The following is a 24,990-nucleotide window of genomic DNA, read 5'->3' as shown; positions in this document are numbered from 1 at the left end:
GCCATGACTGACCTTCAGTTTTTGTTTCCTCTTATTCCGTTTATTTCACTTCATCATTACCGTAGCAGGCCAGGTTATTGCCATATTAGACTCAACTGTGTCCTTTTCTAAAGCATCGGCCTTTGGAGAGGATCGTCAACTACCGTTTCAGTTGCTCGGCATCTCGGTAAGACAAGAGAAGGTCAGCAATGGCGGCTGTAATTAGGCGCGTGTGTAAAGCGTCTACATAGAACGCAGAAAATGAAGAAAGCACGCTCAAACAATTTTATTCATAGAACTATCTTGTGGCAGTGAATGCGCAATTGCTGGGAAAAAAAATGCGAGCTACGTTTGAGTTACGAATTGTTAAAGCTTGATTCCTACTCAGTAGGGCATATAATAAACGCTAGGTTGAGAGAAAGAATAAGGAAAACTACGATCTGTTCGTCGTCTCCAACAAACCAGTAAGGGATGATGTAGCTTAAAATGAACAAAAATTACAAGATGTCAGACCCATTGTTTCCGTCGCAGTAAACCTCAACGCAAAAGCTCCTTTTCTCTTTTTTTTTTGTCACTGACTGAGAATACAAGGAGACATAATGATGACGATGTATATATACAAAACGATTACTGAAATGACGGGTGGCGCCGGTCTTGGGCTTTGCACAATGACCCGCGTTTTTCTACATCCTGCAGAACGGGCAGTCTTTGTTGGTCCACAAGTACTGCTCTCCCCTTCCCTTGGCGTCTATGCTGTGGTAGCCCATCTCCCCCCAGTTGTAGCCACTCCTGCCGCAGCGTCCCCCGAGAAACGCCTTCTGACCGCCGGGACATTTGAGGGCCTTGAACTGGCAGCTTCTGGCAGACTGGATAGACTCCATAAAGTACTCCACGGCACGGCGATGGTGGCACGCCAAGTCTGCAACCGTAAGAAAAGGCGAGTGGGTGAAGTCATTTCGGAAGAACAACCTTATATGAAGAGAAACTGAAGGAGATGGGGAGAGGAGAGCACGCGTGGACGGTGAGAACGCCGAGCTCTGATTGGAAGGATTAGTGGGTAGTCGGAATGGCTGTAGCTGCCGATGTCTCTATAAACCACCGTTTGAACGCAAGGCAGTTCGCGAGCAGCAGACGACACTCTTGTTCGCTTATCTGCCGCAGTCGTACTCCTTATAGGTCATACAGATGTCACGTTGTTCGCTGACGACATGACGGCCGAAATGCCTCCGGACACGCCTCAAAGATCTTCGAGGCATGTTTGCGTCTAACATTTGTAAGCTTCGAACATGTCTGCAAACAGTTTTTGTATGGCCAATGTGACAGCGCCCTTATGCAAGAAAGCAACATGCCTCAGAGAAAGATTGTCGCTTTGTATGATGTATAAGCAGTGTGACCGCGTCTTAATTGGAGGGAAACGACGGGTCTTTAGTCTACTTGATAATCGCTCCAATCACAGCTCGGCGCTTGGACGACCCCCGCGTGCTCTTATCTCCCTCTTTCCCTCGGTTTCTCTCCGTGTACGGACTTCAAAAACACGAAAGCTTAAAATTATTTTACTGAACGCTATCTGAAGGTGCAGAATGCGGTGATTCGTGATAACAGTTTACTGGCACTACGACGGATGATCGCATCACGACTAAGTGGGCAATAGGACGGATAATCACATAACGACTAAGTGGGTATTGCGAACGATACCTAAGATTATATTAGTGCTTCGTGCGTCACGAATAAATAATTACAGCCTTGCTGGCGCGAGGGTTTGGCTCCAGAAACTAGATCTGACCGAATAAATTCCGAAAATTCAACCCCATAAACATTTCATGAAAAAAAATTGCAGACCATATCAACACCTTACTTGAGATCTCTCACGTCATTGGGGTTCTTCGGAAGTAAGTGTATTGGATGTGAAAAATTGAGGTATATGAGAAGAGCGCGTTTCTAAAGGCACCTCTTACAAAATTACTGGAACACCAAGGGCCTGCTGGGTTTGTATGTACACATGCTGCACGTACTCGCCCTCTCTGCAGGAGAGGCTCGAAGCAAATGACTACACTAAAAAAAAAGCCAGTGCGTCTACTTTTTCGCACAACACTCGGAGAGCCAATCACCGCAACTTACGGAGGCAGCTCAGCGAATGACGATGCAGAAACATATGTTTAGACTAAAGAACGGCTCTCTGAGTTGTGACATTAAGCAATGCAAGCGTGACGTTTTGCATTGCTTAATGTCACAACTCAGACTGCGTCTTTTGGTCTAAACATATGTTTCGGCATCATCGTTCGCTGAGCTGCCTCCGTAAGTTGCGGTGATTGGCTCTCTGAGTTTTGGGTGGGGAAAGTATACGCACGGTTTTTTTTTTTTTAGAGTGTAAATGCTCACTGAGGATTTGGGAAACGGAGGCGACTCCCGCGCACCTCATTATTTTTCTGTAACCAATGAGAATGCGTTATCAGCCAACAAGAACTTCGAACAGCGAATGCCATAGCATGAAGCGCGAAGATATTACGGTATTAGCTGGCTGATAAGAACGCCAAATGACCAATCACAAAGCAAGACGCGTTCACATAACAAGACATGCCCTGTACGTACGCAAGCATTTCGGCAGAGGTCTACCTGGTTGGGGAAAAAGTTGAAAAAAAATTTAATAAAATCAGGAACCAAATCCTACAAGGAGGATCCGTTGTTTCAAAACCGGCTCGGTTTGTTCTTCGGGGGGCGTTTATTTACAGATAGAGGATATCAGCCTTTCGCTTTCTTCTATACTCTAAAAAAAGCCCGTGGGTTTACTTTCCCGCACAACAGTCGGAGAGCCAATCGCCGCAACTTACAGAAGCAGCTCAGCGAGTGACGATGCTGAAACATATGATTAAGCCAAAAAACGCAGTCTGCGTTGTGACGTTAAGCAATGCAAGCGTGACGTTTTGCATTGCTAAATGTCACAACTCAGACTGCGTTTTTTGGTCTAAAGATTTGTTTCGCCATCGTCGTTCGCTGAGCTGCCTCCGGAAGTTGCGGTGATTGGCTCTCCGAGTGTTTTATGGAAATCTAGACGCACGGGCTTTTTTTTTAGAGTGTACAGTGATGGTACCTTTCTTTTACTTCTTTGTTGGGTGACTTAGTCCGTTCACGTAGGATGATGGTAATGTGTCAGTTGACATATCGACATTTTCCGGTATTGCTTTGATATGCCATGATTTTATAAAAAAAAGCCTCCGGTGGAAATTCGCCCCAACATTTATGATGCGGGTGTTTGCGAGTGCATTCGATGGTCATAGTCCTCACAGTGTTCCTAAATAGCGCAGCGCTCGCGGTCGAATGTTCGCACATTGTTTTTTGTGTTGTTAAATTCTTTCTGGAAGTTCTGTTTCGCCAACTTAGATGACAGGGCACTCTGCGCATGGAGTTGAATATACAACGCCCTGCGCTCTTTCTTTTGATGGACTATCTTTCGGTCGCGGCATCATAGGTTCAAGTGTGAAATGATACTGGTTTGTGGGACACCTGAATACCTTCTTTTGCCAGTGTACGCGCCAGCGCTTCCTAGAGCCTTGTATGTAAGAAACAAGCCGTGCTTTCTGTATCTTAAGATATCAGTTACTCTAGGAGAGACGGGTTTGACATTATATCAGCTGAATTCTTGAAATAATTAGAGTTTTTGGCTCAAATAATTCCAGGAGGGGTCACTGCAACTCTTAGCCTGTGATGAACTCTTCCTTCAAAACCTCAATCATGGCCTATGCACTCTGATAAGAAAATTCAACACAGTCGACTTTCTGCAGAACGTGAGATAAGTCACGGCGTAGAATAGAAGGAACCCTAGCGAAAAACAAATCTTACTATTAAATCTGAAAAGTTCGATGTGCAACATAATGAGCAAGTGAAATGTGCTCATTGATATGTGCACATATGCTATTTTCTTGGTCGAATCGCATACGGAGCTTCGTCTAGCGCTGTTACGGCTCGTCGTGATGGGCTTCCTCCGTGTTCAGCAGCGAAGGGAACCCGTATACGGTTCATTTTGTTTAGCGTGTTTCCCTATTAGGGGAGGTTTAGTCGAAGCTTACCGAACCACCAACAGCCAGGCTGGGATTTGCCTCCGTTGGGGTAGAAGTTGGCGTTGCCGTAGGGCTTCACCATCCCCAGACAACCCTTGAGCAGGTTCGTGCCCGCGCTCGTGTGGATGCCGTCCACGAACTGCGCATCGTGCCTGCTCACGTGGAACCCGTAGGACTCAAACAGAGGACCAGCAGCATCCAGACCTGCGTCATGATACAAACAAACAAATATCATGTATTTTTTAAACATTAATGTGTTTTGTTAGCCGAATTCTATGAGAAACCCGTAATAAAGACCCGTCGCGAAGAACCATCACAAAGAACTGACACGCCAATTCTCCCACTAAATTTAGAAGGGAAATCATTGTACACTCTAAGAAATGCCTGCGCGTCTACTTACCCGCAAGACATTCGCAGAGTCGACCTGTGCGATCTACGAAATGAGCTCAGCGAATGATGAAGCTGAACATTCGTGTAGACCTCAAAATTACGTTTGCTCTGTGGCATTACGCAATGTAGGCATGACGCTTTGCATTGCGTAACGCCACAGCGCAGACTTAATTTTTAGGTCCAGACGGATGTTTCGCCTCATCATTCGCTGAACTGATTTCGCAGATCGCAGAGCTTGGCTCTTTGAGTGTTTTGCGGGTAAGTAACTGCGCAGGCATATCTTAGAGTGAAGCTTGATGTAAATTTTTTGGCTAAATTTAGTGGGGAAATTAACGTCGCGGCACCTCGTCATGAAACTAAGTCAAGTGACGTCCATGTTACATCAAATCACAAACATCATGTGGCCTCAATTTATGTGACGTAAATTTTCTCACTGAATAGCGTGGGAAAAGGGATGTCACGTGACGTGACCACGTCATGTAACCTCAAGTCACGTGACCTCAATTCCTGCAAGGTGGTTCTGCGAGGTGGTAGTTTGTGCTCAACCCCATCCTCTGCTCCCCGGTCTTTGTCGGCATAATTAATGGCGCCCTGAGGAGGTTTCTGAGATCGCCTAAATATTGAGATAACTCACTCTGCTGACTCTAAGCATCCCAGAAATGCCTAGATCATTACAATACGCGGACAACTTAAAAAAAAAAAAAAAATCAAAAATCGACCCACACCGAGGTCTTTTCCTCTCTGGCGATGGGAGGAGCATGTTCCGAGAACGAGACCACGGTTAGCCATTAGTAAGCGAAGGATCCTCGCTCCTCCGACCGGGGGAATTGCAGAGTGATAATGCCGCGTGCATGATCGACAAAATACGCTTCTCCGTTCATCTAGAAGAATTGTATACTCTTACCCCGAGCTTAAAAGAGGAGGAGGCCAGCCCTTAGCAAAAAGAGACCGTACTTCAAACGAAGTTGAAATATATTGAATACGAATATTCATTTTGTATTTATTCTGTATTATTTTGGCCACATTCGAAATACGCTCGTAAGGTATTCAAAATACATTATAAATATGAATAAAAAAATATTATATATATACCAAAAATATTATCCCTTCTCACTCAAGATGCCATTTGTGCATCAAAATCCGGTTACACAATCTTTTTTTTTCGATTTTGTCAGCACATGGTGTCCCTGCGGTATTTGAAGGCACTACTAAATACATTTCCCAAAGCTACATTAGAAACGAACACAAGCACAAACACCATGACGCACTGAACAGCTCATTCACAATCCCGTTGACTGCTCTAGAGCCTTATATAGCCTACATATTGAAGGTAATCATTTTTTCGGTGACCACCTGTGCGCTTATTAAGGTTCCAAGTATTCGATCTTCTCCTCGGGAGTCTGTCAAAGGGGAAACAGTGTTTTGAAGTTCGTGGACGATATCTCTTACTAAAAAGCATTGGTACGACTAATAACAATTCGGGGCAGTCCCTTAAGCAATATCCACACAAACGGCTCATAAAATACATGTTATTGCTTCTCTGCGTAGCAGCACTCAGGACGAAGTGAATCAAGGCAGTTTCTTCAATTTAAAATACTGTAAACGACTTCATTTTCGTGAGGACCTAATTCTCGCAAAGTTCGCGCATCGCCTATAATTCCGAAAAATAGGTCCCGTGAACAATTCCGCCAAAATGTAAAAACATTAAAATCTATATTGCGATCCCAGCGCGTCGCGAAAATTAGAACTTGCGAATTATTCCAAAACTCCAACTTTGACCTAAATCACGAAATGTTGAGCCCGCGAAAAATAAATATTTTACGGTAGTTATTTTGCCTATCCTTTTTAGTAGTTGACTATTTAATATGGTAGTTAATGTCACTATATTAAAGTCACTACTCACATCACGTACAAGGGTGAGTATACACGTTCAGTGAACTAACATTGTGCTAACAAAACCACGCCAAACGTATCTGTTCACAGCATCTGCTGAAGCTTTCCAGCATCAGCAAATGTTGTGGTTGAAGTTCCCGAACCCCGTTTGTGATTGGTGTGCAAGGAAATGATCAGGTGTTCTTGATAGAAAAAAGGAATCGATAACATAAACTGGGCTGATTTATCAGTGCGATGCTGCGCAATTGAATTGACAGACTAATCAAATGTTGTATTTAGGCGCTTCAAAGTACTCCATATCTGCTTGAAGTGAACTTCTAGAAGGGGAGCTTTTCAATATTTTGGTAGTTTAAGTCAACTACCAAAGTATTGCACTCAAAAGGTACTTAGAGTATAACACAACAGTATTTACAATTTTCAGGTATTTTAAGAGTATTCTGCACGTATTTTTGATTGCTCCATTTTTTTAGGGTTGGAGTATATTTTGCATGAATTAAATAAATATTTCAAGAAATATATGTGAAAGGTATTTCGTGCCTATTAATTTCGTATTTACATATTTCAAAACGCATGAAGGGAACTTCAAATGTAGTTTAAGTAAAGGTATTTTAAAATGATTTTTAGAAGTATATTTTAGTACTAAGTAAAAAAAAAAAAGAAGTTTATATTTTCGGTCTATTTTTCGTGTACTTACAATTATGAACTGTATTTCAAATACACTCAAATTAGAATGTGGTATATTTCAAACGTATTAGTTTTCGCTAAGGGAGATGGGGGGCCTTGCCTGGTCAGTCTCTTCTTAGCTCTTCCTCGAACATTCTCAGTAGAATATTCGAAATGGCGAGCATAGTAGATGAAGAGCTGAGTGCCATATTGCCGATTCATTCGCTGATTATCTCTCGCGATAGCCAGCTCTTACGCTGACGCACCGTCGCTTGCAGTTGCCGCCGTCGACGCTCGCTGCTGCTTTCTCGAGGTCTGTTTTTTTTTTTTTTTCGTTTTTGGCACAAGTTCGCCCCCATTTAATCTTTAGTTCATTCCGTTTCCTTCTATTTCTTCATCTGTCATTCGTGTCAATATCTCGAATGCGCGCGACTCGTTGCTCATACAGCAAGCGTGCGCTCGAAAGCTGACGGCCGGACACAACACTACCGAAAAAACAAAAAAAAAAACACAAAAAAACAGTGCACTGTTTTTTAGACGTTTATGGCAGTACTAAGTTTCCTCTTCACGAAATATTTATTTTCGACTACTCTTACTTGCTTCTGTCATCTACAAAAGCCTACACATTTTGTAATAACAGCGTTTGCTATCTCAACGAAATGTCGCGCTTTCATTGGTTACATGTCGTCCAGGCTGCCGTCACAATGCTCCTCCCATCGCCTGCGATAATTTCGAGCTTTGATTACTTTTTTTTTCAATGTGTAAATCGGCCGCGCATCGTTATAGTATATGGATGGTTAGGATGCTTAGAGCCCGCGGAGTGAGTTATCGCCATATTTGAACGATTTCAGAAGTTGCTCTCCAGGTCGCGTTTAAGAGCTCGGGTAATTTTGGTATTTTAATCCTCTCGCCTAAAGATCACCGCACCAATATTACTGTTTACTGTTTCTGGTTCTTTTTCACACCTTCCTACAATTTTTTCCCGTATATTTTTTTATTGCGATTGTTTTGTGCCATTTGTTCTAGTTTACACTCTTACGCCCCTCTTCGCCCACACGAGGCAGGCGGCTGTGTCTTGTGCCGTACGGTGTTCACTGGAGACATGATGACGGCATTATCTGTGGCTTGAAGCATGTTCGAAGCACGTCTGTTTCTGAATGCTTCAAATGCCTGCAGACAGTTTTAGTACGGCCAATGACAGGACTCGTACAAGGAAGAAGCACAGACAGTGTATGCAGATTGTCTTTTGTACGACGCATTAGCAGTGGGACTCCCATTCACGCATCGCGGCAACGTAGCAAAACTAAGGTTTGTTTATGGGCGGTTTGTTTAGGGCGATTGAATCATACCATTTGGTTCCAAACCCTTATTTTTATACACTGTATATACAGGGTGTCCGAAAAAAAAGTTAGTGTTTTTTTTTTTTTCAGTTCAAATATAAACTATACTTCGCTGAACCCCGATTCTCGGCCCAAAATAGCATTAAAGGTCAGAACCAGACGCCAAAGTTTCAGCCCGAACCGATATCTTATTCAGAAGTTATAAGTGATTTTTGTTTAAAATGCAGTGGTGAAAAAGGGGGGGGGGGGGGGGGCATTTTCGGCTATTTTCGGTGTCTGGCGCCATAGAGCTCCATGTATTCGAGAGCTTCGTCGCCCGCCATTTTTCCATTACAATTTTCAAGAAATCACATAACTTTTGAACAAAATACCGGTCCGTGCTGATATTTTTTTACCTGGTTCGGACCTCTAGAGCTACTCTTGGGCGGAGAATGATCATTGGGCGATGCGTAGTTCAATTTTGCGGCGAAGAAAACCCTGCAAAGGTTTCTTTAAAACACCCTATATATATATATATATATATATATATATATTGAGCGCCTGAAAGAACGTTTTTTGGCACGAGCTTTTGGCACTGTCAGTGCTAAAGCGGCAGTTTGTTTTCCCCGATTTCTTAGTATTCTCCCGGCGAGCGTTGGTGTCGGGTACTACAAAGAATGCCATCGCCCCAAATAGAAGGATATTGAAGCACCCTAAGTAAAACTGGCTAGTGAAATGGGTCTATTCCGCGCCTGAGGATTTAGCTGCACTCTTAATCGCGGGACAATTATTTCCGGTAGCGCGCACCAGTGATCCGTCCGATCTTCTTCCCGATCGTCCTGGAGAAGCTCCTTCCCGCGAAGCCCGCAACTTGGGCTCCGAGACTGAAGCCCACCAGGTGCACCTTGTCCGGAACCACGGTGTCCGGGTGCCGGTGGGCCAATACCTCCACGAGGCGCGCGATCTGCCTGCCCACCAGCGCCGTGTTGGCGGCGGCGGTCATGTACAGGGGCATAGGGCAGCCCTTGTTCCAGTCTACGGCCACCACGTTCACGTCCTCCTGCACGACGAACGGCCGGACAGAGGTTGGTACGCGGACAAGATACCATTTCGGAAATATTTATCGCCTCAAATTGTCTTTTCGACGCACTACGGCAATCCGATGTGCGGCGTGTGGAGAAGAACCCACGTATAGAAGCGTTGGTTCATATTCGTTTAGCATATTGCGATTTCAGAACGAAAAGGACGCAGGACGATAACAAGACAGGGTAAGCATTGGCTTTGCGAGGCGTTCGCTTTGTCTTCTTTCTGTTCTGAACTCGCAGTCATGAGAGCAGGCACGTAGCCAGGGAAGAGGCCCATGGGGCCCGGCCCCCCCCCCCCCCCCCCCCCCCCCCCCCGAAATCTTACATTTTGCTGGGACCTCCCCCCCCTCACACAGCATTTTGTCATGGGCGGGCACCCCCCCCCCCCCCCCCAAACCAAAATCCTGGCAACGTGCCTGGGTGAGAGTGAAGGAATTGAGCCACCTCCAGGATGTACGGAGCGTACGAGCCGACCCGAGTGTACATAGGAACGGTCCCACAATTCAACGCGCCACGCGGTGCAAGGTGGGATCTACGACAGGCCTTTTGGGGTTTTTCGCGGATGTCTATTTTTAACGCATGCACACTTTAGGGTTCATCGCCGATAAAACCTTCTAACTTAATTAATTGCCACCATTTCTTTGAATAATTAATTAAAATGAATCAAACACGTTGGCCTCAAGGTAATATATATTTTTTTAAGTCAAGCTATATATTTTTGCTTTTACTGTTTCTTGCTATGTCGTGAGCAGAGCAATGTAAAGTCTTATTCGAAACTTGACACTGTACCGCCAGCAAAAAGAAAACACGGGAAGCAATTTTAAAATTGAAATTTTGCTACATGTATACCGTAGTCACCTTATAATCACTGCGATTCACAACCGTAAGGAATGCTAAGGCGCTTTACTGTGAAACGGGCAAGTGCCCATTTCACATCCTAAGCGAAAAAGAGGCATGCCAAGTAGTAAGGCGGGCATTTTTACTCTCTCCTAAAAATTTCAAACACAAAACTCACCCGACAAACCACTTGAAAAAAATGCATCAGAACTAAAACAATAATTGATTGTTTGGACGGTTAATCAATCACTTGGTTAGCCAAAATAAACAGAGAAATTGACCTAGATGCAGTAGACGACATAATTTTCGCGAGGACCTAATTTTTGGGAATTTCGCTAATTGCTTATGATTGGCGAAAAATAGATCCCCCGAATATGTTTCCCTAGTGTAGCAAATACGTAGCATACCTCCCCGAGTCTCGGAAATTGAAGCCCGCGAATAATTACATATTTTCGACTTTGGCCCGATTCGCGAAAATTCGAGCTTACAAAAACTTGAGTCATTTACGGTTTTCCGTTTTGTAGATTCGGAGTAATTACTGTGGTCCACGAGGCACCCACGAGTTGTTGAAAGCAGGAACTTTGGTAGGAAATTTGAGCTCGACGTGGGACCTCTCCCTTTCCTGCCGTTTTCACCTTGTCAGTGACTGTCTAGTCATTCTCACCATTTCAAGAAAGGCGTCCTTCATCTCCAGTATCCAAGTAGCGTTACCACTTTCACCAAACCCGTGCACGATGAAGACAAGGCTCTTCTGCCGTTGGAACTGATCGACGCCCAAGGATTCGTAGCGCAGGTAGTCGAGGAGCACGGGGACTTGTCTGTTCTTGCGGGAATAGAGCATGAACTTGGTGTCCACCTCCCTGGGGCTAGAAGGGAGCGAGATGAAGTGCGAAAAGTTGTCCCTCTGCGAGAAGCAGCCCAGGCCGTTGTAGCAGACTTCTTGGTCGCTGTAGAACGCAGTCCTGGGAAGTATCTGCGGAAAGTTGGTTGAAAACTCTCCGTTACAACTAGGCGGTATAGCTTCCCGCTTTTTACCGAAAAACACCGATATACATTTATTAACATGGTAACCCAGGAACGGGACGGACAACACAAAGCTTTGTGTTGTCTGCCCCTGTTTTTGCCTTGCTCTTGGGTTAACGTTTCAGTATTGAACCAGGTCCCCTGCACTTTTGCTTTAGTTTAAACATCCGTTGGTATCAAAAATTCAAGATGCATTAAAACCTAAGATCACTGCTAAACATCCGTGAGTGTCAAACGCTCAAACATGGTTAATTTCGAAAACACCGATAAACGTCCATTGGTTTCAAAAATACAAGATAGGCTGAAATAAAAAAAAACACCGATATATGTCCGTTGGTCCAAAAATGCAAGATGGCTTAAAACCGAAGAACACCGCTGAACATCCGTCAGTGTTAAACTTACAAAACTGGTTAAAAACAAGAACACCGATAAACTTCCGTGTGTGGCCAAATACAAAATCGGTTAAAACAAAAAACACCGAAAAACATCCGTCTGGAAAAAATACAACACCGGATAAAACTGTAAGACACAAATAGGCATGCGTGGGAGTCCAAAATATAAAATCAGTAAAAACTGAAAAACACCAATAAATAAGACATTCGTTGGTGTCAGAAGTACAATATTTATAGAAACCGTAAAACAGCAATTACTTGAAATGTATGATCAATCAGGGGCTATATTCTGTAAAAACCCTCTTCTTCTGAAGCCTTAGCCACTCAAGGGGCACCATAAAGACCGTCCAGGGGCCTCGCGGTGTAAGTGTGCGCATATATTGGTTGAGGTTAGGGGAAAAACAAAAGCACATGGACTCAATCTTCTGGATCAACAAACCCACGACGTGATTAAAGAGCAGACGTAGCGGCTCGCATCCCGTATAAAATCCGGGACTTTTTTTTTTTTTTTTTTAATAACAACTTTCTTACTTTTACGGTTTCGCTCGCGATGTAGACGTTCTTGACGAGTTCTCTTCCCCACTCGACTTCTTCCTTGGTGGGCTTCTGGTGACCCTTGCAGCATTCTTTCTCCTCAGCATGCTTTCTTTCTGTGGGGACCACCGGGAATGTGCCGTTCACCACGCCTCCCAAGGTCTCGGACGTCGCCAGGATCAGCACTACAAGCGCGTGAGAAGAATAACCACTTGAAGACATTGGCACAGACATCGCATCTCGCCACAAACAAAACAAAAAGGTCGCCCAGCTATTGCGGTCGTTTCGATAAACCGAAATCTCAACTTCGACCAGCAAGCGCAACGCTCGTTTCTTCTTCGTGCATTTAACCGTAGACTATAACCCGTTTCACATTGAGGAGTTTTAGGGAAACATTTTTGCACATCCGAAACGCTACGATGGACCCTCCGGTACGAAACTGCGCGTGCGGGAGTCTTATGCGGTATAGCACATGCGCAGTTCGTACCGGAGGGCCCATCATATACCGTTTGGGAATGTGCAAAAAGGGTTCCCTAAAACTCCCTATTACGTCCGACCGTATAGCCGACTATACGATGGAGCCAATCAGGCACCGGAAAAAAAGTGCATCGTCACGGCGCTGGTCGCCTTTGTCGCTTATATATTCCCGGCTAAACCAATCACGCCTAGACAAAAGCGCAGGATCCCGGTGCATTTACTGTGCACGATTCGTTTAGCTGGGGATGGCAAACCCGCAAACACAACAAGCGCCGTGACGATGCAATTTTCGCTGCTGCCTGATTGGCCCCATGGGATCGTAGCGTCGATTTCGGTTGGACTTGAAAATGTAACGGAGTAAAAATGGGCACCAGGACCCGTTTGCTCGAAGCGCTAACCGTGGCTAAAGTTAGCCACAGTACCTAGGAGAGGGATTTTGAAATCACGTGACTGGCTTGGTAGGGATGCGGAGAAACATGGCGGTGCCCCGGTGAGTGAGCGCCGCTCGCTTTAAAACTAATGCGTCGTTGTAGCTGCAATATCGGGCGCGTTAGTCAGCAACGAATGGTGCAGGAGGCTTTCGCTTTGCCTTAACTCACTTAAATCGCAAAGCATGAGCAATGACCTCGCCTCATTTTTAGATAGTCTTTCGATTCTGCCCATTCCTAAGACTAAATGAACGCGAGGATGGTCGGCATGGCAACGTCTTTGGAAAGCGGATTGCCTTGACTCAATCGGCCGGGTATTGATAGCCCACAACAGCAAGCAGCGTTCCAATAGACCTTTTTATAAATTTCCCAAGCACCAAGGTGCATACTGCAAGTGTAGTTACACGCGTTGTACGTGCTGGCGTCTGCAGTATCAATTGTTCTAAAGCAAAATGTCTAAAACAAATTTTGCCTTGCACGCGCGTTCGTCGAAGCCTTATTATGATTATTTACTTCGAATATTTTATAAAAGAAAGGCGAGCGCGCGTGGAACGTAGAATTACACTTTCAGCGTTCTCCTCGACGCTTGGGTAATTAGAAAAAGGTCTCTTGGGACGCTGTCTCCTTTTGTGTGCTATCAATACCCAGCCGATTGAGTCAAGGAAATCCACTTTCCAAAGACGTTGCCATGTCGACAATTATCGCGTTCTTTTAGGCTCAGGAATGGCCAGAATCAAAAGACTATCTAAAAATGAGGCGAGGTCATTACTCATGTTTTGCGACATCAGTGAGGTAAGGCAAAGCGAAAGCCTCCTGCATCAATCATTGCTGACTAACGCGCCCGATATTGCAGCTACAGCGACCAGGGGTGGAAGCAAGCTTCAGCCTTTTAGAGCAGGTCTGGGAGCAGCAAAGATGCCCCTTTGGAGCAGCTTAGGAGCAGTAAAAATTCAGCTTTGGAACAGCTCAGGAGCAACAAAAGTCGAGTTTCGTAGCAGTATAAGCAAATCTTGGAGCCGGTAACCCGAGTCGAACTCGGTGCTATAAGCACATATGTGTTTTTCTAAATACAAAAATAAATATAAATAAAAAAGCATCTCCATGTGACGTTCCAGAACCATTTCCAAACATGACACTTCCTTAAATATATTCCAGCCCATAGCAAAAAAATATTTTAATGGGTTTACAATACATTGAGAACTGTCCTGGTAATAGCGGGTTGGTTCTTCTCATGGGTTTTCAATAGTAGGCATAGGCAACTAACAAAAAAGAAGTTAAGCTTCATGAAAACAGAAGATTGTAACTATTTATCAATACCTAAATCGCACATTTCATAAGTTAAAAACAAGACCATTTCAAGTTGCAATAGTATGGTATGAAATACAGTTCGATATTGACTACAGTCCATTATTAGGAAACACAAATCTATCAAGTCCCTGTTTAGCAAAAAAAAGTATTCCAATACTCAACAGGGCACAAATCAAAAGTATTCCGATACTCAACAGAGTACAAATCTACTCTATTTGCTAAAAGTACAATAATTAAAAATATAAAAAATTCATACGGCCTATACAATTCCCGCTCATACATACGCACTTAATTAACCCTTACTAAAACAGGCATGACTGACTAAAAGAAAAAAGAAAGCTTGTTTAAGAGTTTAATAAAAAAGAAAGTGACTGACAAAACTAGGAAGTAAGACAATAAAAAACGGAAGGTTTTCCTCAAGCGGAGCGCAAGTTTGTCTGCTTCTTGCACAAGGGTAGCGTGACGTCAGAACGCCGAGTTCTTAATGACTGATCAAAAAAAAAAAAAAAAGAGTGGGTATACTTGAAGGCACTTATCATTTAAGTCTACCCACAGTCATTTCAATCAAAACCAATCAGAGCTCGGCGTCGTTCTAAAGTCACCGCATCTCGTGTGCAAGAAGCAGACGACTTGCTTTCCGCATTGCTTGGATGCGTTCTACAGAGGTTTAGAATTTGCTTCGCACAGCAGGATATTACCACTGCTCTCCTCGTCCACCTGCCGGCTTGCTGTTTGGGTACCAACCAGCACGTGTATTGGCCACGTATGTCATTTGGGTCATTTCATGCCAAAGGAGACGGCAATTTTCGTCATATTTTGGATATGCTTGACAAAAATGATACGAATAAAGACACGCTTGAAAGTAGGGTTTGTTAAGTTTGAGGGCTGAATTACGTTTATTTTTTCTGATGTCATGCTCCAAAGTGTGGGGAATCGGAGAAAACCTTCTGTATTTCGAAAAATTGCTGAAAAAAAATCTATTCTTACCACGTAATTTTAAGTTTCCATGCAGTCGATCACTAATATATTCTATCTTACCTTGAAAGGAAAACACCTTTTGCCGCCATTTTGGGTCCAGACAGGCACTCCAAACCGAAGCAAATTTTTAAGACTTCTTGATATTTTTTTAGCCAACTTGAAATTAAAATTTCACTAAGAAACTTTTTTCACTTATTTTTCTGAACATTATGCTCGACTAGGTTGCATTATAATTCTAAAAAAATATTCGGACAGTTTTAAAATAAATGGTGAATATGTCACTTTCTTCAAAAATGGTCATATAGAGGGTAAGAAAAAGCCATGTGGGCAACAGTGTTCGCATTTTCTGAAATAGCCGAAAGGTGAACCAACCCCCTCTGTTCAACATATCAAAAAATTAGAAAAGTACTTTTTGATATTTTGTAGAGAGTATTTTTTAAATATGAGGCAGAACAACATCGCCTCCAGGTGTCCACCACGTCGGCAACGCACGCCGTCGTCTGGTACGGTCGAGCGAAACACTGCACGGGGAACTTAATTTCGTTAACTATATTTGTATAGCTAACGCTAAGAATCTTGACATTATGACATGTCTATTTATAGTAACTAGAAGGGGAATAATTTTTTTTTTAAACAAAAGGTTTGGGTGGGCTTGCAAGTTGAATAGCGACAACTCGAATTCTGTTTGGGATGCTTTTTATCAAAGCCGAAACAAAGCACATTTATAGTTCAGCGATTTCTTTTTTTTTTATGTACATGAATGTAATATATAGTCCAGACATACTATATATACAGATGTTACTCAGATAAGATATCAATATACCAGAAAGGGCAAGCGAATACTAATATTAGGGTTTTTTGATAGGAGCACAACACAGAATTTTTTTTTTCATACATGGGAGACACATATTTTACAAGCGGTAAACACGCAACATGCTTCTGTTGTGTTATAACCTTCGAATGGCCGTTGGCCTGAATTCCACTCTTAATGTTCTGCTTTTTTTAATGTTTCACTCTCTGTTTTTCAGTTGCACTATATATTTGCACCCCAATACCTTTTCGTTGAAGAGGAAGAAAATCACCGTTATCGCTCGGCATCGTTGACGATCTCTAGCGTTCACTATTTCATTTTTTAGAAGCAAACGGAGTATGACCAAAAGTGCTAACCAATTCTGATCAACCGTCTGCATTCACAAACTCAGTTAGCAGACGACGGCTTTGTCTCCCGTCGCCTGAGTACATGTAAAGTGGAATTAAAGCCTTCAAATTAGCGTGCCAAAAGAATATTATGACATGGTAGCTAAAATAACACCCACGTCCATCCTGCAGGAAGAGTTTTTCTTGCGAATTTAAGACATCGCAGCAGACGGATCACACCGGTGGCGTTCCAGATGTGCGCAGTGTTCTAGCCTATGACATGAACTGAAAGCTAATGAAACACTGATATTCTAAATGTGATATAGTATTTCTTCACTATATCTTATATTTATCTGCATAAGAAGAAACAAAAACGTCGATGAGCTGCAAATGTGCTTTGTTTCGGCTTTGATGAAAAGTATCTCAAACAATATTTCGAGTTGTCGCTATTCAACTTGCAAGCGCACCCGGACATATAGTTTAGAGCAAAAAAAAAATGCACTCTCTAGTCACTATAAATAGACATGTCATGATGTCAAGATCCTCAGCTTTAGCTATACAAATATAATTAACGAAATTAAGTTCCCTGTGCAGTGTTTCACTCGACCGTAGCAGACGCCGGCGTGCGTTCCCGACGAGGTGGACGCCTGGAGGTAATGCCGTTCTGCCTCATATAAAAAAAAAAAAAAATTTCTCCAAAATAACAAGAAGTACTTTTCCAATTTTTTTATATGTTGAACAGATGGGGTCGGTTAAGCTTTTGGTAATGTCAGAAAATGCGAGCACCTTTGCCCACATGGCTTTTTTTACCCTCTATAGGGCCGTTTTTGAAGAAAGTGTATTCACCATTTAATTAAAAACTGTCCGAATAATTTCTTACTGTTGTAATGCAACCTAGTCGAGTATAAGGTTTATAAAAATAAGTAAAAAAAGTTTCTTAGTCAAATTTTAATTTCAAGTTGACTAAAAAACATCAAGAAATCTTAAAAATTGGCTTCGGTTTGGAGTGCCTGTCGGTACCCAAAATGGCCGCGTAAGGTGTTTTCCCTTCAAGGTAAGGTAGAATATATTTATGCTCGATTGCATGCAAACGTAAAATTATGTGGTAAGAATAGCTTTTTTTAATCAATTTTTTAAATACAGGAGGTTTTCTCAAATTTCTTGCACTTTGGAGCATGACGTCAGCAAAAATAAATATAATTCAGCCCTGAAACTTAGCCATCCTAACTTTCAAATGTGACTTTATTCATATTATTTTTTTTCAAGCATATCCAAAATATGACGAAAATTGCCGTCTCCTTTGGCCCATGGAATGACCCATTTACAAAAAAACTCTACAGATGATCGATGCAACCAGTTATCGCTTTATACGTATGTTACATTTACGACACGAATGAGGAGCGCGGAAGCAGTCTCAGCAAAAGCACTCACTCCTAACACGCAATATATATATATATGTGTATATACAGGGTGTTTTTTTTTTTTAGGCTTAGCAGATTTGTTTCAAAAAAGCCCTGACAGTTACACTTATGCCGCTTGTGGAGGTGAGTTATACTGCCAGGGGGACATATTATAGGGGGCTAATCGTAACGATCAGTCGTCTAATTAAAATCCGTTAATCAACTTTTTAATTAATGAAAATAGACATATGTTTCCAATTATAAACTTGTTCAGCGTCATCAAAAACCACTAAATCAGTCATTTTCAGAACGACTTTCGGCGCGTGAGAAGCGTAGTATTGTACTAAAGTTACCACTCGTGGAGCAGGTACAAGGCTGGGGCTAGAGAAGAGGCGGAAAAATCGCGCGGGCGCCTTATCGCAACCGCTAGCTTTGTACCTGCTCCACGAGTGGTAACTTTAGTCCACCACTACGCTTCTCACGCGTTCAAGGTCTTTCTGAAAATGACTGATTTAGTGGTTTTTGATGACGCTGAGCAAGTTTCTAATTGGAACCATAAGTCTATTTTCATTAATTAAAAAGTTATCTAACAAATTTTAATTAATTAGCCGACTGATCGTTACGATTAGTCCCCTGTAACATGTCCCCCTGGCCGTATAACTCACTTCCACAAGCGGCATAAGTGTAACTTTCACGGCTCTTTTAAAACAAATCTGTTAAGCTTAAAAAAGAACACCCTGTATATATATAATGCAAAATGTTTAATTTTATTCTGTAGTTATCACTTCCCCCAGAGATTAGATGATAGGTGAACAAATGCCAGCAAGTTCTTAAGTACATTTATATATCATAAGGTCCTGAAAGAATGCCTACCCAAAATGAAAGGGTAAATGGTTTGTGTGTGTGTGTGTGTGTTTGAGTGTGTGCGTGCTCGCGCGCGTGTGCGTGCGTGCGGGCATGCGCGCACGTGCGTGTGGGTGTCGGAGGGGGGTGCACTACAAGCTACGTGAAACGGGAACTCTTCAACTTTAAAATTTCCTAACTTTTCCCTCACCACAGTCTCGGGTTTTAAGGCCACAGTCCCACTGAATGTGGCAGTTTAGGTACTTTTTGGCAGGTCATTGCTCACCTACTTTTGAATACTGTTTTGTGGGATTGATGTCGTTCGAAAGGCAAAGTAAACCTCTTTCATTTCTTATTATGTATGTATTGGTTTATACTGTTCATGCGCATTTGTAGCGTTGCGAATATAATGGCGCGGACCCTCACTTGCTCCGCTGGTTCATGTTTCATAAAGAATCTATTAAAGAAAATACGGTTCCAATAGAGCAGTTTTGTTGAGATGGATTTTGGAGCAGATTGTAACGATATACGTTTTTGGTATTTGCACTACTTTGTTTTGTTCATCTCTCCAAATATTGCCCTAAAATTGCAAATTTTCAGCACAAATATGTTTTCAGTGACATGCGCAAGGGCAATGAAATTAGCTGCAGATGTAGTGCTTATCATTGGTAATATGCAGAAAAAAAATTTAATTTTGCGTGCATTTTTTTTAGATATTCTATATCAAACGTAGCACTTTTTTGTGCTTCGAGTCACGGTGCTTCAATAGCCGCTGAGGAAATAATTAAACTACGATAAAATATTTTATAACATTCAGAGCTACAATGGTTGCCCAAGAGGTGGACGATGGCTTTTTTTCATTTTCAAAATTATAATACTCGAACTCAAAATTATAATGATAATGTAGTGATTGCGCAGGCGAGCTGGTGGATGTTAACCATTTTGTTCTTAGCCCGAGACTGAGGCAGGAAAAGAGGAAAGTTTCGAAGTAGAAGAAAAATGAACAGTCGAAGACACGTCTCTAACACAGCCGTGTGAGCTGTGTTAGAGACGTGTCTTCGACTGTTCATTTTTCTTCTACTTCGAAACTTTCCTCTTTTCCTGCCTCAGTCTCGGGCTAAGAACAAAATGGTCAAAATTATAATACATCAAACTTACCTGTTTTTGACGCAAATATTTTATGGACATTACACTGATTTGTTGGTATCTAATAACATTTATTGCATGGAATAGATATACATTGCGATGTATTCGATTCTCACAATAAACTTGCTTGGGTTTCTTGATAGGAGTAGAGCTTAGTTAATATTAAAAACAATTAAAAACTGTTTGGTTGTTTGTTGCGCTACCTTCCCAATGGCAGACAAAACTGCTGATATATAATGTACAAGAAATTTTCGTTTGCGTCTGTATCATCATCAATGTCCGTGTCTTTTGACCTTCACATTTAGAAAATATGTTGGACGATTTACTATCGACAAATGAATGGTTTAAGTACTGGCCCCTGGGCCAGGTTAATAAATCTATCCATGTTGAATTAACATGAGACTGGACAAGAGAAGAACCATCAAAACGTAGAAGGGATAGAAAATAGACAGGACGACGTCTCAAACTCAGCTAACTTGTTCATTTAGTCCACTTCCTTATATAGTCTCAATCTCAAGGTCATCTCCACCAACGCAAAACACAAAAGGACGAAGTCTATACAGTTCAAGCGCCACAGCCTTCATCACACAATGCAAGAATGTTAACAACCTTTACAGGTCGACGCGATAAGGCAACATCCATTGACCTTCAAACTTGAACAAAAGGATCTCTTCCCCTACTATTCCAAACATAGTTCATACTTCTGAATTGTAACTCGCCCTCTCCACATAAAAAAAAAACACACACGCATATACTTAAACGGTAGTTGGGCCAATACATGTAAGAACCACACAAAGCAAAAAATAACAAGCAGGTCGCACTTTAAACAACCTAAAAAAACAGATTACATTTTTAGAAAGCCTTTTGAATTGCTTCCAAAGTGTAGTTCAGCCTGACTTATGCTTTTTTTACCTTTTTTTTATTTAGGTTGTTTGAAGTGCGACCTGCTTGTGATTTTTTTGCTTTGTGTGGTTCTTACGTGTATTGGCCCAACTACCATTTCAGTGTGTGCGTGTGTGTTTTTTTTTTGTTTTTTTTATGTGGAGAGGACGAGTTATGATTCAGAAGTATGAACTCTGTTTTGAATAATAATAATAATAATAATAATAATAATAATAATTTGTTTATTTAATGTGCCCAAAAATAACCACGCGGGTCTTCACATTGGCGCACACAAAACAAAAAGAAGAAACACAGCACACGCACAGCTTAAAATGTACAAAAGAGCTTGACAACAAAGAGGTCGCACACTTCACACAAAATGTAATAGTTTCAACTTTTAACTAGACTTTCCAAGTTCCGGCGAAAAACTACGAGATCTGTGAAGATGTCCAAGCTTGACGATGCGATTGTATTAAATTAAATTTGCCTACGGGACAGTGGTGAGAGTTTAGACATGAATTTAGTATAAAAGACCGTAAAATTTCTGGTAACGCGACAAGGAACATGAAAATCGACAGAATTCAAAAGTTGGTTAGCATCAGTCCAACCATTTACCACCCTGTGCAAAAAGATCAGATCACGTTCAAATCTTCTATTTGACAAAGACTTAAGTAAAACGCTCCTAAGAAGAAATTCATAATCATAATAAAAGCGACGCTGAAAGTGTCTATCATATAAAATGCGTATCATTCTTTTTTGCACTGATTCAATACTTAAAGACTGTGTACTTGGTAGAGAATTCCAAACAACAGAGGCAAATTCAAGCCGTGAACGAACTAAAGCACAAAATAAACGAATCATACAAGCAGGGCGTTTGAACTATACACGTTTTCACCTCAAGGAAACAGTAAGTTTTGCGCATTGTTCATACGCCGCGCGAAATAGTTCTCGCCAGATTTGGTTGTCGGAGGCACAGGCGATGCTTTTGGCATTTGAAACGTGTACTCCTTGATAAGATAACGTGTATCTACTCTAAAACGCTAATAAATATATCTTAAATCTCCACCTAAAGGTGAAAATTAGTAATCATCCGCGAGAAGCCGGACTTTTTTTCCTATGGGTCTTGAGGTGAAAACAGGTATAGTAGAGGAAGGGATCCTTTTGTTCAAGTGTGAAGGTCAATGGATGTTGCCTTATCGCGTCGACCTGTAAAGGTTGTCAACGTTCTTGCACTGTGTGGTGAAGACTGTGGCGCTTGAACTATATGGACTTCCTTCTTTTGTGTTTTGTGTTGGTGGAGATGACCTTGAGATTAAGACAATATAAGGAAATGGACTAAATAAACCAGGTAGCTGAGTTTGAGACGTTGTCCTGTCTATTTTCTGTCCCTTCGACGTTTTGGTGTTTCTTGTCTACCCTAGTTTCAGGTTAATTCAACACGGTTAATATTCACCAGCTCGCCTGCACCCTTACGACTTTTCTATAATAAATCTAAGATAAATAATTACACAATCGTAGTGTGATATAATGTGTTCATTATTCGATATGATTGAAATCGAGAAACAATAAAGACGAAAAGGAAAATAGTACACCCGAGTTCACTTCGTGCCTAGAGCCACTAAATGAGCTGCGCTTAGAGTATCGGCACTCCGTTCCCCAACATTGTTGTGGGCGCCGCCATTTTGGGTCTTGTGCAGAGCAAATGCCACTGCCGATCGTCATGATTCAAAAGTGTGACTTCCTCAGCATTAGATCCGGTGTCAGGAGGCTGATGCCATATTGCTTTGCTCTGTCCACCGGTATTCAAACCATAGGGCGCCCTGTGGTTTGAAGACCGGTGGCCTCGCTGCGTTTCCATAGGAGTTAAGCCTTTTTTTTTTTCTTTTTTGCTCTTTGCTCAAGTAAGCTTGCTTTTTGCGAATTTTATAGAAAAAATGCACCATCTGTGGCTAACGCTGAACAAAATCGGAACGCGATAGGTTACGAAACCGATTTTTTCGGTCGATTTAAAGAGCCTGGCCGCTATTTGGCACACTAAGTTGTTTAATGGGGTTTGGAAAAAAAGAAAAGAAGAAATAAAAGGTATATTTGCAGTGTCCTCTTGCGTCGACGTTCTATACGCTGCCTCCCGCGCTCCGAGGAAGAAGCCTAAAGCCGTGATCACACCGCCATAATATGTAATTCAAAAATGCAATCTAAAGACACGAACTAAGGCGTGTTTCTCATATACGACGCGCCTTTGACATTGGTCACACGAACACTGTCTGCGGACATGTTCCAAGCACATATATTCATGAAAGAAAAAATATACTCCGAGTATCCTTGAGACGTGCCCGCCGAGGCATCTGTCATGCAGCCCGAATCCCACTATTGGCGATGCGCGCGATCGAAAGCGTCGCTGTAGTCGGCCTTCCACGATTGGCCAAATGCTGACTATGACGTCAGCAAAGGATTTCTCATCGATAGAAACTAGAGTAATGTAAGAACTTGAATTTCGACGGTGTTGGCAGAGTTGGTCTCAGTCCGCAACGATTTCAAGCTTCCACTACGCTCATTACAAACTCCATCGAACTTGTTCGCAGGGTAATGACGTCACGAGAGGTAACCCTAAGAGGGCGCCGCCGAAACATCTCGCCACTAATACTCCCTTTACCCTTAAGCTGACACTGCTCAGTTAATGCCACAAGCGCGAGAGTTCGAGGTCGCTGCTTTGGATGTTCGTTCTGCAGAATCAGCGCTCGCGCTAGAAGAGATGCCCGTCTCGAAGCTATAGGAGCGCGAGCTATCTCGCGCTAGTATCTTCAACCCCCAAAATGTTTGCTTTATTTTTTTTGCCAGGCGATTCATTATGGTGTTAGAAGACTACCCAATCAATATTTTGCTACACCATCATGTATATTTTTAATAAAGTAAAAAAAAAAAAAAAAAAGAAACGGAACTGTTCGGGAACGAAACCAAAACTGGACTGGGGAGGAAGAAGAAACAAAGAGGACGAGAGAGTTAACAAAAATCACGTGGCTGTGCAATCTTTTTTTTATCTTCTATCAATTATTTTGCGGCTTTTTAAAAGCTACAAAAATGGATATCGTATTTATTTTCTATTTTTAACAATGAGTGTTTGCTCTTGATGATCCACGACTTTGATTATCTTTGGTAGTTGTGTCTAAACCATAGAAAACGGCACGTGACCACGAAGAAGAGAGTGAGCGCAACTCAAACCGGCCAGTCCTCGATCGGCGGTTTTCGGGCGGAAAGAATGCGAATTTCGAGCCGCAAATGGTGCTCTGTGTAGTTCGGCCCTCGTATGTCATGTAAAAATGAAAACGCTGGCGAGAGTAAATACCCTGGCAGACTGTGTCACTGTCCCTCTAAGGGTGAACAAAGTATAGGGGGCATTCACTGGACGCCATATTTGAGGGCGATGTCTAGGGCGCATGCTCAGAACGAGCTTACATTAATAGCCTGCTAAGACCAGCAATCTTGATGGTGTAAAATTCACGTTGCGAAAGAACTATGGAAGCGCGCCGTCAGCACGCGCTCAGCATCCACGCACACAGATATGGCCGCCAGTGAATACTCTCAATAAAGCAACAAACGGAAAAAACAGCGTGACCATGTATGGGATAGTACCTTTGGCAGGCCCGCAGTCTCTTGGTGCTTGTGATGTAAGCAGGCGGGATTGCAAGCCTGCTAAAGAAACCTTCGCGTGCATGCTGCACGTGTTTGAAGTTTGTTGGTGTCGGTTACTTTTGTTTGTCTCTCTAGTGGGATTCGGGCATTATTGAGTGCCTCAATGTCCTTCTGTTTAGGGTGATGCCACTTTTTGTAGTACCCGATGCCGACAGCACGCACTCACAGGGAAAATACAAAGAAATCGACGAAAACAAAATGTCGCCATAGCACAGTTAGAGCCACAAACGCGTGCATGGACACAGTTTTTCACGCGCTTCTGAACAAAAAAGCAAAATAAACGTGTGGGACACAATGGTGGGATGTCTCCACCCTAAGCAGAGCGCATATGGAGGCACCCTAGGGCATTATATTGACAGCACCGAACAACGCGTATATTTTGTATGACGTATTAACAGTGTGACTGCAGCTTTATAAAAAAAAATGACGCGAAGAAGAAAAAAAAAAAACGTCCCATGAGAAGTATATAACCACGTGTGGCCAGGCTGACCCGGCCTAAAAGCCGCAAAGAAAACCAGGAAACTTCCAAAA

The 24,990-nt window shown here is 42.5% G+C and overlaps 1 protein-coding gene across 1 annotated transcript; it reads right to left on the bottom strand.

Moving 5' to 3' along the window:
• Positions 1–241: 241 nt before the first annotated feature.
• Positions 242–12,392, bottom strand: LOC8032722 (pancreatic lipase-related protein 2-like). The gene is made up of 5 exons (XM_029980000.4): positions 12,168–12,392; positions 10,886–11,194; positions 9,107–9,359; positions 4,044–4,238; positions 242–898 (listed from the first exon to the last, which is right to left on the bottom strand). Exons 1-5 carry the CDS (start codon positions 12,390–12,392, stop codon positions 663–665), a joined length of 1,218 nt encoding a protein of 405 aa, XP_029835860.4. The 3' UTR covers positions 242–662.
• Positions 12,393–24,990: the final 12,598 nt, after the last annotated feature.

The sequence above is a fragment of the Ixodes scapularis genome, unplaced genomic scaffold (assembly GCF_016920785.2).
Source record: "Ixodes scapularis isolate PalLabHiFi unplaced genomic scaffold, ASM1692078v2 PGA_scaffold1__304_contigs__length_218370807, whole genome shotgun sequence".
Classification (NCBI taxonomy): Eukaryota; Metazoa; Arthropoda; class Arachnida; order Ixodida; family Ixodidae; genus Ixodes; species Ixodes scapularis.
The sequence above is the reverse complement of the archived record's forward strand: the minus strand, read 5'-3'. Positions and strand labels throughout refer to the sequence as shown.

What these genes read in the sequence shown, in the direction of transcription:
- LOC8032722 (XM_029980000.4), bottom strand. Translation starts at nt 12,392, where the DNA reads ATGTCTTCAAGTGGTTATTCTTCTCACGCGCTTGTAGTGCTGATCCTG. An exon ending in TCGCGAGCGAAACCGTAAAA is followed by an intron (nt 11,195 to 12,167) that starts GTAAGAAAGTTG and finishes AACTTTCCGCAG; the next exon opens with ATACTTCCCAGGACTGCGTT. An exon ending in GCCTGGCTGTTGGTGGTTCG is followed by an intron (nt 899 to 4,043) that starts GTAAGCTTCGAC and finishes TTACGGTTGCAG; the next exon opens with ACTTGGCGTGCCACCATCGC.